At 37.9% G+C, this 12,791-nt stretch overlaps 2 protein-coding genes across 4 annotated transcripts in view; both read left to right on the top strand.

Annotated features, from left to right (window-relative positions):
• Window positions 1–14: 14 nt before the first annotated feature.
• LOC110055376 (uncharacterized) lies at window positions 15–4,877 on the top strand. Of its 2 annotated transcripts, XM_020761764.2 has the most exons (7): window positions 15–156; window positions 284–328; window positions 2,458–2,508; window positions 2,984–3,100; window positions 3,414–3,448; window positions 3,949–4,037; window positions 4,690–4,877. In XM_020761764.2, exons 1-7 carry the CDS (start codon window positions 150–152, stop codon window positions 4,790–4,792), a joined length of 447 nt encoding a protein of 148 aa, XP_020617423.1. In that variant the 5' UTR covers window positions 15–149; the 3' UTR covers window positions 4,793–4,877. The 2 variants fall into 2 exon arrangements, with proteins under 2 accessions (XP_020617423.1, XP_089127614.1); XM_089271488.1 differs by lacking the exons at window positions 15–156; window positions 284–328 and having other exon boundaries at window positions 2,376–2,508.
• Window positions 4,878–6,304: 1,427 nt separating this feature from the next.
• Window positions 6,305–12,791, top strand: part of LOC110055468 (E3 ubiquitin-protein ligase UBR5-like) — a 66,895-nt gene continuing 60,408 nt past the window's right edge. For both annotated transcript variants that reach the window (XM_089271484.1, XM_089271483.1), the window contains exons 1-8: window positions 6,305–6,486; window positions 6,628–6,672; window positions 8,492–8,573; window positions 9,203–9,276; window positions 9,548–9,606; window positions 9,910–10,003; window positions 11,868–12,036; window positions 12,435–12,494. In XM_089271484.1, coding sequence (XP_089127610.1) covers window positions 6,425–6,486; window positions 6,628–6,672; window positions 8,492–8,573; window positions 9,203–9,276; window positions 9,548–9,606; window positions 9,910–10,003; window positions 11,868–12,036; window positions 12,435–12,494 — 645 coding nt within the window. In that variant the 5' untranslated portion in view covers window positions 6,305–6,424. The remainder of the gene's footprint in view (window positions 6,487–6,627; window positions 6,673–8,491; window positions 8,574–9,202; window positions 9,277–9,547; window positions 9,607–9,909; window positions 10,004–11,867; window positions 12,037–12,434; window positions 12,495–12,791) is intronic.

Genomic DNA, 12,791 nt, shown 5'->3' with positions numbered 1-12,791 from the left:
TATAAAACTCCCATAATGCATTGGTGTTCCATTGCTATGGAGTCGAAGAAGCAAAATTATTGTTTGGAGAGAGTTTGAACATGAGGGTGACATCTTCTGGAAATACGAATTCATAAACCTTTATCCTTAAATTTGTGGGACTTGAAATCATGCCAGGTATAGAAGGAGATTGTGATCAGCTTACATTTAAGATGCAGCGGAGTGTTTTGTTCGAATTTTGCTTCCAAAATTTAGCTAGTTTAAGCTTAATTTTTTTCTAAGTGTTGTATTTCATATCTGTTAGCTCCTACTAAGAAGCAGGAAAAGAGAGGAGGAAAAGCTGATGCGGGTAAAGACAAACATGCACATGTTTGGTGATTGTTTGGTTGCGTGTAAATGAGTTTAAACTCATGCACACAACAAGGACAGTTCTAAACACTGTGTTATCAAGCTTTCTTGTTGTTTTAAAATATGTGCTGTGGTTCAGTTTTACCCTTGGTATAATTTGGGATATCTCATTTGTTCTGTTGTGTGGGTAATTTATTACCAATATGTAAGTGAAATCTGAATTTAAAATGAAGCCTTGGAGCCGACTGGGACATAGCTGCCGGAGCTTATCCCGGTTTCAGGAATTCTGTGGCATGAAGCAGCTAGGAGTATTTCTACTCCCCCTGGATGGGATGCTAGTCCATCGAAGGTCATTCCCCTGCAATTTGTCAGCTTTCCCCAACAATTAGCCAATACCCATTTATACTCCTGGGTGGAGAGAGGTACTGTGAGAGTTAAGTGTCTTGCCCAAGAACACAACACAGTGTCCCCGGCCAGGTCTCGAACAGGACAAGCGCACCAACCATGAGGCCACCGGGGTAAAATTTAACCACAACATATGTACTGGTTACATTTAACAATAGGATTTAATTTGATGTATAACATGTATATACAGTGGAATCATGATTTTTCAAACCTTTAAGGGAAGCAAAAATTGGTTCAAAAAGTCTGAGCGTTCGAGAAATCAGGGATAAAATTACACTGTTCGACTGAGGAGAGGGGATGAAATTTGGTTCGAGTTCTCGGGGAAGAACAGGGCAGACTCTGGTAAAGGGTTGTAGTGGACCTGATTATTTTCATTGGAAGTGGTAAATTGTGGCTTCACTGTATCAGACAGGGGTTTCATTAAGGGCCGGGTACCAGGCAAATTGACCGGCTGTGAGGACGGTTTTGCCCGGCTGTGAAAACCAGTTGCCGTCCTGCTGAAAACATTAATGAAACCCCTGGTACCAAATGATATCAATTGATAGACAGACATCTCTGATAGGAAGAAACTTAGTCAGGGTTCTGGACGTAGGCATGTACAAACACTAATTTGTAACTTTGTAAATTTGTAGCAGACACCCCTCTTAGGTATTCAGAAACCTAGAAAGTTAGCTGTTCAGAACCGAAGGGCAAGCAAGTAGTACAATAAAACCTCCTATACACTATAAGCCCAAGACTTACAGAAGGTTAGGCTCTACTTGCCAAAACAGGGTCTCAATGGGTCTCAAAGGGTGTGTAGTTTTTATAATAAAACAAAGCCACACACCCTTTGAGACCTGCCTGGATAGCTTCGGGTGGGTTGTTTAGAGGGTAGATCTAGACAGAAACAAGTGAAAGAGCTGAGAGAGGAGGAGCAAGTGAGAGAGCACTAAGATGTAACTTCTGCAGTTAAAATGTTTCTTGGGTGGAATGTGTTTAAATGCTTATGTGTAAATGATACAGTACCTTAAACCTTATTTAATCCTGAAGGCTTGTTTTGATCTACTGACACCTGTAATGGTGGTGGTGGCAGCAGTACTAGTTGTATGGGGGTGGGATACAGCTTTTTGTGGTTCTTTCCCTGTAACTCTTGCATTATTAGGACAATGTCACATGGAGGATTTATAGCACAACCAAAAATATTTCCTTTGAGGTCTATAACACTGTAGGTGCACTCCCTCATCACCAGACCACTCTCGGCTCGTCCCTCTTGCCCCAGACTACACTCGACTAGCTTGCTCTAAAACCAACCGGGAGCCTGTTTGCAGACTAGGTGGTTTCTAGAGGTCACCTCGCCATACACTGAAATATTTATAAATAATTACCCTATTAGGTGAAAAGGCAAATAAACAGAATGAATGAATGAATAAATGAATGATGTCTTTGTATGACATGGTGCCATCTTTTCCGCAAATCTGTGATCTTGAAAAATATATTTGGGGTTCATTCTATATATTTTTAAAGTTTCAAGCCTTCAAAGTTGGTGAGATCCTTAAAAGTACCCTCCTACCCAGGTCTGACTAGTGCTATCCCCCACCCACCCAGGGAGAGGAACTAAACTAACTCCCAGGTTTATTTAGGGTTATTAAGTTGCTAAACTGATATTCCATTGCTTGCACATGTATGTTTTGATGGTTTATTTTTTTCAACTGCCCTTTATTTTAAGGATGTTTTTGCTCCTTTTAGGCTCAACAGTCCTGAATGGTGTTTACATGTTTCCAAATGGAGACAAGTATGGTAAGTTGTGGTTAAAGTTATGGTTACTGGATTGTGTTTGTATCATATGGTTGTATTCAAATACCCTTCACAAACAGCTCAGGGAAAAATTGAGATTTTCTACATATATAGAGGATATTACACGGTGGCAAGAAGATATGAATTTTATGTTCGAGTGGCAAGAACAATATCTTGTTCCTGCCACCTGAACATAAAATTCATATCTTCGAGCCAACGTGTAATGTTCTTTTTATTATATGAAGAAACCAATTCAACAAAAGCAAAAGGTGGGAATCGTGATGTCATTGAACGATACGACACTCACAAAGGTGACATACGGAAAATACGCCACTCGGGTCCCGGATGAAGTGGCGTATGGAATCTACGAGTGGTTTAGTTCCCAGTAAAACACTCTTCTCCATATAATAAAATACATTATTTAGTTAAGTTTCTAGAAGTGTTTTAAATAGTAAAAATAAATTATTTCAATTTTCAGATGGTGAGTACATCCAAGCAGAAGAAGGCTTGCAACGTCAGGGTTATGGTATTCATACAACCTGTGATGGACTTAGCTACTATGGAAACTGGAGTGGTGATAAAATGAATGGGCAAGGTGAGGCATCTGCTGTAACGCAAGCATTATTCCAAATGATATTGAAAATTTTTAGCATACCATTGATAATACTGTTGAGAAGGGAATTGTTCAGAAGGCATTGACTAATAATTTGTGAAACATTTTGTGAGAATTTTTTTAATTAGCATAATTGTTCATTGACTTGTTTGATCGAGCAAACAGTGTAAATAGTGTGGAGTTGTATTTGAGTCATAAGCTAGTATTTGAGCTGTATGTTGAAATAAGGGTTTTTGCATTTGGTTGCCGTTCCTTCCGACCAGATTAATATGCAGTCCATTCTTTTCATCCATAGGGAAACTTTTACATCCGTCGGGAGCTTTATACGAGGTATACACTGTAACATGCTATTACTTGCATTGTGTACCGGTAATGTTTTAAGAATTATACACTCTAAGAAAGTGTGCAATATGAGCTGTACTTTAACTTTATAAAAATGCAGAACTCCTAAGCATGAGCTGGTGATGTAATGATGGAAATTGAGAATTTAAGAGAATTTACATTTTGATTGAAGTGATTTTCCTTTCTTTTTCTTGCAATGTTTTGTAGAAAAAGAGAAAACATTTACTCTGTGTTTTTGGTGAGTTATAGAAACACTCTTGTATTAAACTATGGACCCATAGATTTTTCCTTCAGTGAGATACCACTCCAGTTTTCTTCCCTTCCAAAAAGCCAACATTTCCAAATTCCAACTTTGACCTAGCTACCTAGGGCTGACATGGCTGTATTGTGAATAAATTTATGATTTGTTTATTTTATTTATTTTCACCTTGGTTAAAAGTACATGTATTTTGGAACTGTGGATTCTGACTCAGATGTATTGATTACAGGGAGAATTTGTTGATAACATGTTCCATGGGTATGGGAAGTACACTTGGCCAGATGGATCTTTTTATGAAGGAAACTTCAATGAGAACAAGTAAGGGCTAAAACCAAGTGCATGTGATATTAACATTTAATGGAGAAAATTCAATTACTTTGCATGTGAAAAAATATCAATTGAAAATAACATGATGAGTTGATGCAATTGAATCAACTGGGTATGATTTGTGATGCCTTATGTTGCATGCACACTCAAAAAAACTTGTTTGAATCCACTTTATAAATGAAGGGGTGCATAGAATAAGACCCTAAGTGACTGTTGATGAAATGTCAACTCTCCTTATGTTTCACAAGGGAATTCAAGGCATTTTGAGGCAATTAATTATTGGAAATCAGTTATGGGTTTTTTCCCCTGGCACCCCTTTAAATCTTGATAACTGTATTGGCCTGTAAACTTCAAAGCTTTGTACTTTTGATAACTGTGCTGGCCTTTAAGTTTCAAAGATTTGTACCTTTGGTGATAAATGTACTGACCTTTAAATGTAAAGATGTTGTACTTTTGAGAGCTACGTGTACATTGTATACCTAACTCTTTATACTTTGATAACTGAAACAGTCTGTAAACTGCTAAGCTACATGTTATTGAGTTAATTTTACTGACGATAACTCTACTGACCTGTAGATTCCTGTTGGATATTTTCAACAGTTACTGTTGATAATGTTATAATAATATTAATTTTTTCTTACAGACTTGAAGGACAAGGAACCTTCACAGATGTCAAGTCACAAGTGTGGTATGGAAACTTCACACACAAGGCCGCACCTGGCCTGAAGTTCAAACTGAACATGTAAAACAAGCTAACCCATGAAACTGTGTAAAATGTGTAAATATAATTTGCATTGATGTTAATAAAAAAATATTTAACAGTTGCAGTCATTAATGACTTATCCATGAGGTGGGGCTCATAAGTGACATGAGATCTGAGGATATTACATGGCTGCATAGAGAATAGTCTGCTGGCAGCCGATTTTTTCTCTAAGGGTCACTTAAAGAGTGTTAAATCATCGCGGACGCAAAAGGGTGGTATGTGGCCGAGTAGGGAAGAAGGCTAGACAAGGGTGGCATGGCCAAGTAAGGAAGAAGGCGAGATGAGAAAAAGCTGTCTGTGTTTCTTCTCGTGCGTGCTGCACCCATTTCTCGTCCCATTCCCTATTAGGACAAAGCATCTCGCCTCATAACCCTTAATTGCTGAATTTCGAGAGAAAAACAGACTGCCAGCAGTCTACGTAGAGAAATGAAATTTCTTTTTGCATGTTGAAAAATATTTCACGAGTGAGAGCAGTGAATGAGTGAATATTTTTCAACACTCTAAGAGAAATAATTTTTGTATCCCCAAGCAGCCATGTAATGTTCTATTTATTTTATAAACTTCACATATTTATCTACAGTAGAAACACTGCATCCCTTCTAACACCCTCTCTACCATAATTTATGTGATTACAAAAATTGAGTGTACTTTTCTAAACTTTTCACTTTTAGTAACCCGGGGAAATCAGCCGTTTAGGGACATCTTTATACGATACTTTGAAAGGCCTTTTTCAAATACCTAAATGACAGTTGCCTTTTCTTTTGTTCAAATTATTTGTGAAAACCCTACTTCTTCCTTGCATATGGCTGGTGCACCTGAAATTTGAATTAACCAATCATATTTTTATGATAATTGCAGAAATTCTTGCTTGCTCATTGTGCAGGGTCCAGAAAATATCCATACTCCCCCCACAGAAGGGATTAGAATTTCCTGGTGGGTGGGGGGTTCTGTAAGACCAAAAAATTTAAAGAAATGTGTGAAGCTTTATTGGAATTTCCAGAGGGGTGTGGGGTTCTTAGAAAAAAATCCCTTCTGTGGGGGAGGTATGGATATTTTCTGGAACTACACATTGGCTAATTTTCATTGTCAATAAGAAGACAGACAATACACATGAATTTATAATTTATGCGAGACGTCAACCAGCGAGAGCGGAATAAGAGGGGGACAATTTGACAATTTGTTATTGTGAAAAAACAAATTGGCATCAGTTTTTCATGCGTCTGTCCTCTTATTGACAATGAATTTTGTCATAACATTGCCAAAGTAGTCTGCAGATCCACTCGGCTATCACTTCATGGATCTACAGCTACTTTGACATTGTTATGACGAAATTCATGATTCATAACGGGACAGACGCACGAAAAACTGACGTCAATTTGTTATCAATGTCCGTCACTGTTGTCACTGACTTATTGAGGACTAGAACTCAGGTCCTGCTCCTCAGCCTCTTTTCAAGATCAATCTGGATCGAGTGGTCTGGGACGAGTTTCTTCTCGAACCGGTCTCTTTGCATTGGTTTCTTACTCGCAACAACTGAAGTCACCACGAGAGAAAAACTCTTCGTGAAAGCCGTTTTATCAATGGTATAAAAGTTGTTTTTCCCCTTTTTAGCGTCATGCCAACCATTCACATCGCCGTTCATCCTTTACCAGGGACAGTAGAAGACTTACACGAGAGGTAAGCGTCTCTTCATGGTACGAAAAGGTGTGCTTTGAACTGGTTTGAGCGTCCGAGACCCGAGGTTTATAAAGAGAATGCTGTATAATTGTCGAGATACAGTGGTGGTTTTCATAATGTATCGTTTGTTCATTTTTTCAGGCTAAAGGAGGTTTCGGAGTCGAAGGAAAAAAGTGGTTTTCTGAGGTATGATTTTACGTAGGAAGTTTGACTTTGGCGGAACAGGTTAAGAAATGAAAATGTTCATATTTAAGCTTGCATGCTTGCTGAACATTCTCTGTTTAACTTCTGAGAATGAAAGATGAAGCTTTGACAGAGTTTTAATTTGTTTTACGGTTCCTTCTTTGTTCCCTTTCTATTTGTCCGTGTGCCAAATACACGATTTATATTAAGCATGCTTGCACCGCACATGGCGCGGGTTGTTCAACAATTTCATCACCACTCGAGCACCTTTTCTTTCCTTGTATAGTAACTGTGAGCTTACATTGACTCCTAACTGAAAATGGCCGAACTTATATATTTGCCATAAAGTTGTGGTCAACTCGTGGAAGAAGAACATAATTATTTGCATCATTGTCGCATGAAAGCTTACAGCTGTTTTGAGATCTCTCAACACAACTGTTAAGGACTATTTCTACATGTAAGTTCATAGGCCGTAAAGAAACAGGCGAACAGTTAGTTTCTCCTTTCAGTACAAAGCAGTTCAACAACTACAGCTTTGGCTTTGTAAGGATTCCATTGTAAAAATTCTTCTAATTTAGTGGACCTTAATTACAATATAAATATACAATTGAAAGAACATATTTGGTGTCCATATCCTGGGTAACATATTTCTTGTGTGTTTCTATAGTTTACTCAGTTTTACAGCATCTCACATTGCCAATTTTAAAGTGTTTTTTTGGCTTATCACACACGCAAGTTTCGACCATGTTTAGATTGACCAGTCATGCAAAACATATCACGTTGATGTGAGCATGCTTCACAGTCACAAAGTTTTGAAGATGGTGGAGTACATACATGTACTAGGTGTGCCGTCTTTCTCTTAAGAATCAAGTGAATATCAGGCAGAGAAGCCAGTAGTTGAAGTAGATGGTGATCCCCCAGCTGCAGCTACTTTTGATAACCCGTATATCAAAACATCTTTTTTTTACATTAAGACTCTACACTTTAAACATATTTTGGCCTAATGTGAATGCAGTGCATGGCTTAAATACCACTGCTATTTGCTCTCTAGTATAGCAACCTAATATGTACATGTAGCCTTTTTGGGTGGCTGTTTACAGGGGGTTCAGTGGTGCAAATTCTTTTTTTTTTTTAATTTCTATACAAGGCTTAACAATAATATGCCCTTTGCAGCTAAGCCATCACACGACCTACTTTTCATAAAATTATGGCCTAAAACTTAAAAGAATGCCTGAAATGGAATAGGTATGTCAAAAATATGAAAATGGCCAAGTTTGAGGTTCCTGGCATTACAGAATGAGATTTTATGAGATTTGAATTTTTAAAAAATTAAGATGATTTGTATGGAGGAAGTTGTTGGAGAGCAAGACCTTGCTCTCCAGCAACATTTTCCATAGAAATCCTCTAACTTTTCTGAAAATTCTAACTGTCGTATAAACTTACTCTTTAATACCAGGGACCTCAAATTTGGCAATTTTGCTATTTTCTTTATGATCTTTCCATTTCTTGCATTCTTTAAGTTATAGCCCTTAGTATAAAATTTTAGGAAAAACTTTGTCCTGTGATGCCAGCTGCAAAGGGCCTATTGAAGAGAAAGCAGGGCACTTGATTTTCCCTGAGAAAAGAGATCAAAGGAAAGATTATTTCAGAACTCCATTGGAAGACTGTAGTTGTAGGAATTGTCTTCGTGGCCTTCTAGTGTACTTCCGAATAACCTTTAGTGTTCTGTCTTTTTGTCTTTCTCTTAATCTGTATTTTCCTTTCCTTCTATCAATATACTTTTATTGGTGGAGAAAGTTAGAGTGCTCTCTCTTTTCTTCAGTTCTCCTGTTCTTCAAGCACTTAAGGATCAAGTCATCAAAGAATGTGTGGTTGGACCAAGACATGTAGCCTTTCTTTTGGAGGTGAGTTATGAACTATCCAGCAATGGTCTTCACTACAGCTATATACAGAATGGAAGGACACAGTGGAAGTCTAATCTAATGTACTGGTCTGCAGGCTAAAGCCTTTTCTTTGTTACCATTGTCTAACAGCTTGCCATACAAATAGTACCTGTTGCTGTGCGTCTGTTCAGTAATTGGCAATGTTTTTTCTTAACACTGAGATCAAAGTGTTAAAGTGGTTAGGACAAGAAATTGGTACACAAAGCTAGGTGATAGTTGGGTGTGTCTCTGAATGGATGTTCTTGACATTTATTTTTGATGTCTTTGAACTGTGATTGATTACTGAACAGATGCATAGCAACATGGAATCTATCTTTTTTTTATATAATAAAGTTCTGTATTGGAAACAGTAATGCCAAAATTGGCAACTCTTGTGGCAACTACATTTGCCAATTTTTTTTCACTTGCAATGGCAATTAAAACAGTTGTAGCTAGCTTGGAGCCCTGGAAGGCATGACAGGCTGGTGGTTAGTGTAGAAGACTCCAGATTGAGAGCTCTGTATTCAAGGCTTGGCTCCATGGTGTTACAGTATTGAGTCTTACATAATCCTATGCATTACACTGTATATATATGTTTTCTCCATTTTCAGAATGGACAAGTGTGCCGAGTGCCATTCACCCTTCATCCAGACAAGCTGGATCTGTCGTCAAGAGACTCCACTGTGTAAGTGCTGTTGCTGATACAAAATTGCAGCAGAACTTGCTTTTCAACTATTTCCTTTGTCTTTATGAAAGAGTTTTCAGAGACAGGTTTTCTACTTTTAGTATAATATATAGACTTACCTGTAATATGGTACTCTTGGGTTAAATTATGTACAGTTCTTATTAAATACATGAGAAATCTTTGGCACTTGTTCCTACAGTAAGTACTTCATGCATGTGTTATGTTAAAAATATAATTATTTGTCTCATTGTTTTGTTTTCTTATTTTATAGAGAGGAAGATAACAGTAACACTGCTGCAAGATCTACATCTCACATAGTTTTACATGCAGGTTGGTCTGTAACACTTATTTTGTAATCGTACTGACACGACATTTATCCTAAAAAGTTTCTAAAAATGCTTTCAAGTCTAGTGGCTCATTCAACCAGGAGTAGTGTCTTATTCAGTTCTGCTTTGGTTATTGCCATTATAATGATGACATGCTAATCGAGGGAGCTGACATTATGATTTATACATAGTCATTATCATCCTTGACCTTGCAAAAAACCAATAACAATTTTAAAGACAAGCAAACAATGGTATACCAAAAAAATGAAAGGTAACCGTTTGTTGTGTTGTTGTTTTCTTCTGGCAGTAGGCGGTGGGACTCGTAACCAAGGCGAAAGCTCGTGGGTCCTTTCAAACAGTGGAGAAACGCTCAGTGGTCTCACAGGACATCCTGTCATTAGGTATTCAATTAACATCAGTCCAAATGCAACATCATCGAATGCCCACACAAAGTGATAAATGCCAGTGGCCACTGCTACATGTATGACTTTGCGTGGAGGATACCCGGGTGCAAAGAAAATATAATCCAGCTTGTCCTTCAGGCAAGCTGGAACTGCATGTAAACTGTACTAGCCTGGCAGTCATTTTCTCAGTACCACAATTAAGTTATTTAAGATCAAAATTGAAATGACAATTTTGTCTTTTATAGTTCTCTGGAAATTTGAATTTTTCTTTAATTTTACCCCTCAAAAAAACCTTTACAAGTTTTGCACATTGGGCATGGGAAGGATAGAATCCACTATCCAACCTGAAAAATTCACCACCCCCAGGCTATTGGTCAGGCTGTCTTTGCATGCTAGGTTAGCCCAAGTTCTTTCTTTTTTTTTTTTTTGATAACGCACAGCTTTCCATTTACCGTAAAAACTCGTGTATAAGCCGCACTCGTATATAAGCCGCACCCCCAACTTTCGAGCTTGATTTTGAAAAAAAGAAAACTCTTTAAAAAGCGCTGAGCAAAAGAAAGTGATTACTTGTACATTGTAAGCTTGGTCAAATCTGATGCTGTGTATTTGCTGCGAGCTAAATAACTCTTGAAATACCTTTTACAAGCTATTCTTCAACGGAATTTCTGATATCCTCCTAAAGAGAGGCTCTTTTGACAAGATGTTGCCTTTATTGCTAAAGGCGATAGTGGAAAACGATGAAATTCAAACGGAAATCCGAGCAAAACAATCTCTGACCGATCGATGCAAAAATGATTGCTTAGTAACCACGCAGTCATTTAAAGAGAGAGTCTGGACACAAGAGAAATACACACGCAACCGATAAGAAGTCTGGGCCGAGTCACGTAGATCGATCGAATTGAACGATCGAACGAACGATAAACAACATGAAAAAGTTCCATTTCACATCAGCTGTGTGTGGATACCATGTTTATAAACATGTATGGAAGCCTTCAATTGGTGAAAAACTTGTTGCTCGACGCGAGTTTAACAATCCTATGGATAAACATGCAGTGCAAGTTGTGAAGTACAAATGAAGGGAAGTACAAATGAATCGCTTGAAAGAACTACTCGCGAAGAAGATTCAGGTTTAAAACCTGAAGAGACAAAGGCTCCTTTAGGAGTCACCACTTCCATCAAAAGCAATGATCAACAACAGCAACAGGTTTCAAAATGTTGAATGTTTATTTACTTACGTCTTTAAGTACTATATCTGACCACTAACTAGGCAATTAGCCCCCTCTGAAAGCAATGGTCTCATATATAAGCCGCACCCGCCATTTTGAGCCCAAAATTTCAGCAAAAAGGTGCGGCTTATACACGAGTTTTTACGGTATATTAAAAGGATGGCAACATTTGAATCTGTTAATTAATACTATGAACCCACTTTCATGTAACATGCAGAAAATGACAAGTGCATTTGGCTCCACTGGCTCTTCTTCAATACTTTTAACTAAAAACTGTGGAGACCATGCTAAGTTTGTTACATGTATGTACACCAATTTTTTTCAAAATCAGGGAATTTTTCAAGACAGGTTTTCTCTAAAACAAAGCCAGTGACCCCCATTTTTCCTGCATTTTTGACACATGGACAGCTTAATTCTGTAAATCTGAGTGCAGTGAAATCTTTGAAACTATCTCATTTTGTATCAGAACAAAATAGTAAATGCAGTGTTCATTTCATTTCCATTGACAAGATGAAAATTTGTTCTCATGCCAATATAGGCTACTTCAAAACAATGTATAACACATCTGGACAAGCCTGTTTAACAGCTAATGGCAACTCTGAATAACTGTTGTGACTATTTATTTTCTCTTCAAGTCGCTGGGGTTCTGCTCCTTCAGCCATGTCATTAAGAACATCTGCCCGTACCCCAGTCCGTGGGCGTGGCCGTGTGGTGAGGAGGGGTGCAAGGGGAGGGGCATCTGGATGGGCAATAGGTTCCCGTGTTGTACCTGCAACAGCTGTCCCAGAAGAGCTAGTCAATCAAGTGAGTCACTTGCTCTTGTGTGTAACTTGTGAGCACTGAACTCAAGAAATACATGTAGAATGCTACTTTTTCCTTCTTTTAGAGCATTATATTTTGATACAGAACTTTGTTCATGCTATGCTGTTTGGTCATCATTTTTTCTCTGATAGCAGCATGACTGAGAAGCTTCAGCTAGATTTTTTCCTTGGTTGTCCCGAGTTCTGATCAGCTTCATGTAATTGGAACACTCTAACCATAAAAAGACCCTGCTGCAATACTTTGGATGATTGATAGCATTCAAGACTACACATTAGTTGTTTGCTAAGTCAGCCTTGCTATATTTGTCATTTATGGTGTATCAAGTTCTGAATATTGTTGTAAATATTGTTGCTCATGAATTCATCCTCATATTTGTTTAGGCCCAAGTTGTTCTACAAGGCAAATCTCGAGCTGCCATTATAAGGGAGCTGCAGAGAACAGTAAGTTAGTGTTCTGAGGAAATAATGTGGAGTCATGCCATGTTAACTCTATACAGTTACTAAATAATAAAAGTAATTTATTTACATGTGGACAAATTTTGCTGTACCAAGCAAATGTGAAAGAATTACAGGGTATTAAGAGTGACTTTGAAAGTACTATAATCATGTATATGTACAACAGCATTCATGAATTGTGGTAATGTGAGGAACTTGGTTGAACTGTCCAGATACATGTATGAAATGATAAAATGTGAACGAAAGTTTATACATAGCCATGAAGTACAATGACTAGATGAG

Source organism: Orbicella faveolata, unplaced genomic scaffold, assembly GCF_042242905.1.
Source record: "Orbicella faveolata isolate gen_17 unplaced genomic scaffold, um_ofav_v1 contig_34, whole genome shotgun sequence".
Classification (NCBI taxonomy): domain Eukaryota; kingdom Metazoa; phylum Cnidaria; class Anthozoa; order Scleractinia; family Merulinidae; genus Orbicella; species Orbicella faveolata.
The sequence above is the reverse complement of the archived record's forward strand: the minus strand, read 5'-3'. Positions and strand labels throughout refer to the sequence as shown.

Excerpts from the sequence above, each read along its gene's own strand:
- LOC110055376 (XM_089271488.1), top strand. The coding sequence starts at position 2,391 with ATGTATGTTTTGATGGTTTATTTTTTTCAACTGCCCTTTATTTTAAGG. Across the intron at positions 3,449-3,948 it reads CGTCGGGAGCTTTATACGAG|GGAGAATTTGTTGATAACAT; the intron begins GTATACACTGTA and ends TATTGATTACAG. Across the intron at positions 4,038-4,689 it reads GGAAACTTCAATGAGAACAA|ACTTGAAGGACAAGGAACCT; the intron begins GTAAGGGCTAAA and ends TTTTTCTTACAG.